The 5049-nt window shown below is 41.9% G+C and overlaps 1 protein-coding gene across 1 annotated transcript; it reads right to left on the minus strand.

Moving 5' to 3' along the window:
* Positions 1-2884: 2884 nt before the first annotated feature.
* Positions 2885-4006, minus strand: LOC136455308 (uncharacterized). Its single transcript, XM_066455392.1, has one exon. It carries the CDS (start codon positions 4004-4006, stop codon positions 2885-2887), a length of 1122 nt encoding a protein of 373 aa, XP_066311489.1.
* Between the last annotated feature and the right edge of the window lie 1043 nt (positions 4007-5049).

Raw genomic sequence — 5049 nt, forward strand, 5'->3', positions numbered from 1 at the left:
GATTCGGCAATAACTTTTAAAATAAGAATACATCTACCAAGCTACTAAGCTAACTCTAATGACTAATACGCTAAGTTACGTATTATTCCCACTCCCACTAAATAGGTATGAAACATTTCATGTATTATCTTAGCAACTAAAGGCATCCTTATTGTTAATATCAATTTACTATATATATGATAAAACAAGGAGCACTAGCTACCAAAGCATCACAAAAATTCATTCTCTAAATAACCATAATAATAACAAGCATATTGCAACAATTAGAGTAACCCTAAAGATACCATAGAACTGTATGAACTAAATACACTAGCAGGTAGATCATGAATTTAGGAATCTAACAAAATTTATTTCACAATAAATAAATAAATTCAATTGAGCTCTAGAGATGAAGAAAATGATATTATTGGAGGAGGCTAATTAGCTTGATTAACCAACTGATCTATTCGCACCTTTGCGTGTTCTTGGAAATGGTAGAACACGAAGCAGTAAATTGGATGTGAGATGCTGGTTACTTGATTTGAGAGAAGTGAGTGATCAGCGGAGCAGAACAGCTCGGCGACTCGGTGTGTCCTTTTAAAGGCAGGAGACACGGGGATGGAGAAGCAAACGGTTCAGTATCGAGTCTAGGTAGGCTAGAAGCATGGAACGAGTCGGCAGGGTTGTCCTCTGACCATGCCGTGTGCGGTGGTGTGAACAGTGTTTTTCTACAGGCTACAGTCCCATAACCAGGGATCAGCTACAGTGATGTACGGTGCACTGTTTTAGACTGTCGCTCACAAATTCTGAAGGCCAGATGTGTGTGTGCGTGCTGTGAGCCTGCGACTGTGAGATTGGACTTGGAGGAGGGGGGTTCATGTGTTGTTGGGTATTTATAGATGCGTGAGGTGAGCTGGTGAGTCAGCTTGGTGTGGCTACGTGTGGAAAATTCTGAGCAAATCCCACAAGATCGATCATGCGTTCGTGTTTGGCATATGCTGTGGACGAGGATGACAACTAGGCCTGCTGCCAGTGACTTAGATATACATGCATGTTCAAAGTCCATGGCAGATAGCAGAGAAGCAGCTAAAACTTGGAATGAGTCTTGTCTCCCACTTTATTTCCTTGTATGTGTCTAGTTGCAATAGCTCGGAGAGATTCCTAGGGAGTTGTACGTACGTGGAAATTACAATAATGATAGAGGTACGAGGTGGAGTCATTGACGGTTGGATCCGAGTGCAGTGCATAAGATGTTGTGAGGCTAACCATCGTCCCCAAAAACGACCAAAGCTCCCGCTACAGCTGAAGACGTGCTCGACGAGCTTGACTATTTTTTCATCTAGGACGAGCTTGATGGCACCTACCATGCTACCGACGTGCACGATGGGGGCTACATGCATGGTCTCATCCTAAACACACACCACACTGCTAGAGGTGCGTCAAGGAAGCTGAAGCTCTCCTCAGGCTCGCGTCAAGCAAGTCGTGGACATCGGGAGATAAGGAGACAAGGAGAGGTCTTGTACAAAGGTGAATGAGTATAAATTAATTAATGGCTCAGCGTGTTTTAGCGGTAATAATAAGTAGAGCAGAGTGGACTGGCACTCGTGCACTTGTCGTAGTTGCAGTGCGGGTACGACGGTGGCTCGGTGGGCGAACGTGTGCGGCCCCAGTGGCACCGGCAGTGGCTCTAGCGGCAGCACGCAGCACGCGTGGGGATTAGGAAGAAGATGAATAGCGAGAGATGGAGTTGGATCAGGATGACAATAGTGAGTTGAGCTATGCTGGAGAGTATTTGGACAAGGAATAAATTAGAGCTCAAATTGAGAATTAGTGCAATAAAATTTAATTTCTTATTTTACCACATGCAATAATACATAAACATGATGCTCATGACATGGTTTAGTGTTTTGATTAAGGCATAACACTGAGGGTGTTACAGATGTGAACATGTCCTTCTCTACGATCATATGATTGGTGCATCCACTATACAACACCCAACTTGTTCCACCAGAGGAATATTCCTACAAAGACAAATCAAGCTTTTGTTTTAGGTACCCAAAAAGATTTGGGTCATAGGGGGGTAGTCACATAAAACTTGGACACCCAAACACTCCTCATAATCTCCTTCCTCTTTTGGGCACCAACATACTTCACCATGACCTTGCCATCCTTGCCCCAACAACATATATAATCACTAGCATAGCATCATGGGAGTGGTGCTTGTGGCTTGGGGCCTTCACTTGCTTCATCTTGTTTGTCTTGTCACTTGTAGGTTCAACCTTGGAAATGTAGACCTTGTTGTTTGCCTTGCATATGAGCTCATCAAGGGCAACACCCTTGTTGAACTTTACATAAGGCACACCATTGATCATGTTTATTCCATTAGCCTTCCTATCATACCTATTGTAGCCAATGCCTTCCTTGATTGATGGGTGCCTTGATGACTTGTATATTGTCTTGTTGGTTTGCTCTTGACACTTGCACCATTCTTCAAGATCATCTTCAACCTATGAATCTCCTTGTCTTTCTTCTCTAACTCAATAAGGTTAGTTGCATATGCATTCACATCAATTTTATAGCATCTTTTATAATCGTTACTAGTTGAGACATTAGAGTCTTCGGTTGCCTTAGGAGAAGTTGAAGTGCTAGCCCAAAGAGTGCTATAGCTTAACTCAAGATTATGGTATTTTTCTTCCAAGCTTGTAAGGCTTTCTTGAGCTATATTTTTCTCATTCTTGAGGCTAGCTATTGTGGCATTAACTGAGAAATGTTCTTTGGTCAATTTCCCAATTGAGTCATTGGCCAAAGACAATTCCACGGTTAACTTCTCAACCTTCATTCTTTTCTCGGTGATAGATGCTTCAAGTGCATGGTTTTTGTCTCTCTCTTGATTGATTATTTCACATTACAACTCCAAGCACCTATCCCTTTTCTCTAATTTCTTCATTAGTGCTTTTATTTTAGTGTAGGCCTTTTTACCAAATTTTCTTATCATTGTTTCTTCAATTGCTTCTATGTCCTCATCACAACTATTATAGTCATCACTAGAAGGAGTGGGTGAGTCATGTACCTTCTCCTCCTTAGCCATGAGGCAAGTTGGAGTGTAGTAGTCGTTGTTGATGAGGTTAGAGAGGAGCCTTGGTGATGAAGATAAGTTGGGGAATAGTTTTGGTGGTGAAGATGAGTCGGGGAAGATCATGATTGGTGATGAAGAGTGATGGATGGCGATGTTTGCTGCTCCTTTTTTCTTCTTCTCATCATCACTTGAATCACTACCATTTGACTTCCATTCTTCACCAAGATGAGCTTCACCTCTCTTCTTGCCTTTGTTCTTCTTGTCATCATCCTTGTTGTACTTGTTCTTCTTCTTCTCTTTGGGACAATCGGCAATGAAGTAACTGGTTTTACCACACCCATAGCAAAACCTCTTCTTGTACCTCTTCCTCCTATCACCATAAGTCTTACGGTTGCTCTTATTCTTCATGAATTTTCTAAGATTTCTAATTACAAATGCAACCTCTTCATCGAAATCTTCTTCTTCACTTGAGGAATCATCCTTCACTTTCTTCTTCTTCTCTTGACTTGAACCTTGAACTTCATGTTGTTTAGTTGCTTTCAGGGCTGCACTCTTATTATATCCCATTGCATTAGGATTTTGATTGTGAGCGTTGATTGCATCTTCATCTAGACACTCATGATGCTTGAGTTTTGAAAGAACTTCTTGGGGTATCATCTCATCATAATCGGGCCTTTCCATGATCATGGATGCTAGCATGTTGTTCTTGGCTCTATAAGTTCTCAGCATCTTCCTAGCAACCTTGTTGTTATCCCATTCGGTGCTTCCAAGAGCTCTTATGCGGTTGACCAATGCCATAAGCCTATCAAACATTGCTTGAGTTGTTTCACCTTGCGAGAACACAAATCTTTCCAATTCACCATGAAGTAGCTCAATGTTGCCGTTTCTCACGCTCTTGTCTCCTTCAAATGATGTTCTCAAAGCTTCCCAAATTTGCTTAGTACTTTCCATTCCATTCACTTTGTTAAACTCATCCGGACCCAAACTTGAGACAGCAAGGACATGGCTTGTGCATTTTGATGAAGGTTGAAAGCTTCTTCTGGAGTTATTTCTCTATCTTCATCGGTAGGAATCATCACACCAACATCCACAACTTCCTAAAGTCTTGCAGTGATTAGGAACATCTTCATCTTGTAGGCCCAGTTAGTATACCTTGTTCCATCGAAGTGAGGTGGCTTGCCATGGTTGACGGTGGGGAAATCCATAGATGGACCTTTTATGAGTTATCCATAGTCAAACCTAATACTTGAGTAGTCTCCCTTTCCTTGAACATTGTCATTTGATGCTCCGACATCACTTGCATTGTCTTTGGTTGCATCTTCTACTTTTTTGCTCAACTCTTCCTTCATCTTGCTCATCTCATCTTGCATCTTCTTCATTTCATCTTTAGAAAACTTGGTTTGTTGAGCCATCAACTCTATTGCAAATTGCTTGGCCATCTCTTCGGCATCGGCTCACATCTTTTCGGAGACTGACATTGTTTCTTCTCACACGGTGAAGCGCTAAAAGAAGACCTTGCTCTGATACCAATTGAAAGGATCTCAACAATGCCTAGAGGGGGGTGAATAGGCGTATCTAAAAAATTCTATGTAATCTCAAAGTTAAATATCAGTAACAGTCAGAAGTCCCAACAGTTTGGGCCAAAACTTTTGACAATTTCTGTATAATCTCAAAGTCAAATGTTAGTAACAGTCGGAAGTCCTGACAGTTTGGGCTAGAACTTCCGACAGCCGAAAGTTTCGACGCAGACAGCCGGGAGTTTGGGCACCTACAAGAAATTCACTATTAGTGCTAAAATCAACTTTGAGTGCGAGATATCTTACAACCCCACTTTGCAAAGTACTTAGGTTAATTAGACCACCGCTTATGCACTTGCTCTAGGTTTAGGCCTAGTGTTTAGTGAGATTTGCACACCTCTTATCACTCGGTGCTTGCGCGCACCATTGTTGTACATCGAAGGGGCTTGTAGTCTTGCGAGATCACACCAACCATGT

This window comes from Miscanthus floridulus, chromosome 5, assembly GCF_019320115.1.
Source record: "Miscanthus floridulus cultivar M001 chromosome 5, ASM1932011v1, whole genome shotgun sequence".
Lineage (NCBI taxonomy): Eukaryota > Viridiplantae > Streptophyta > Magnoliopsida > Poales > Poaceae > Miscanthus > Miscanthus floridulus.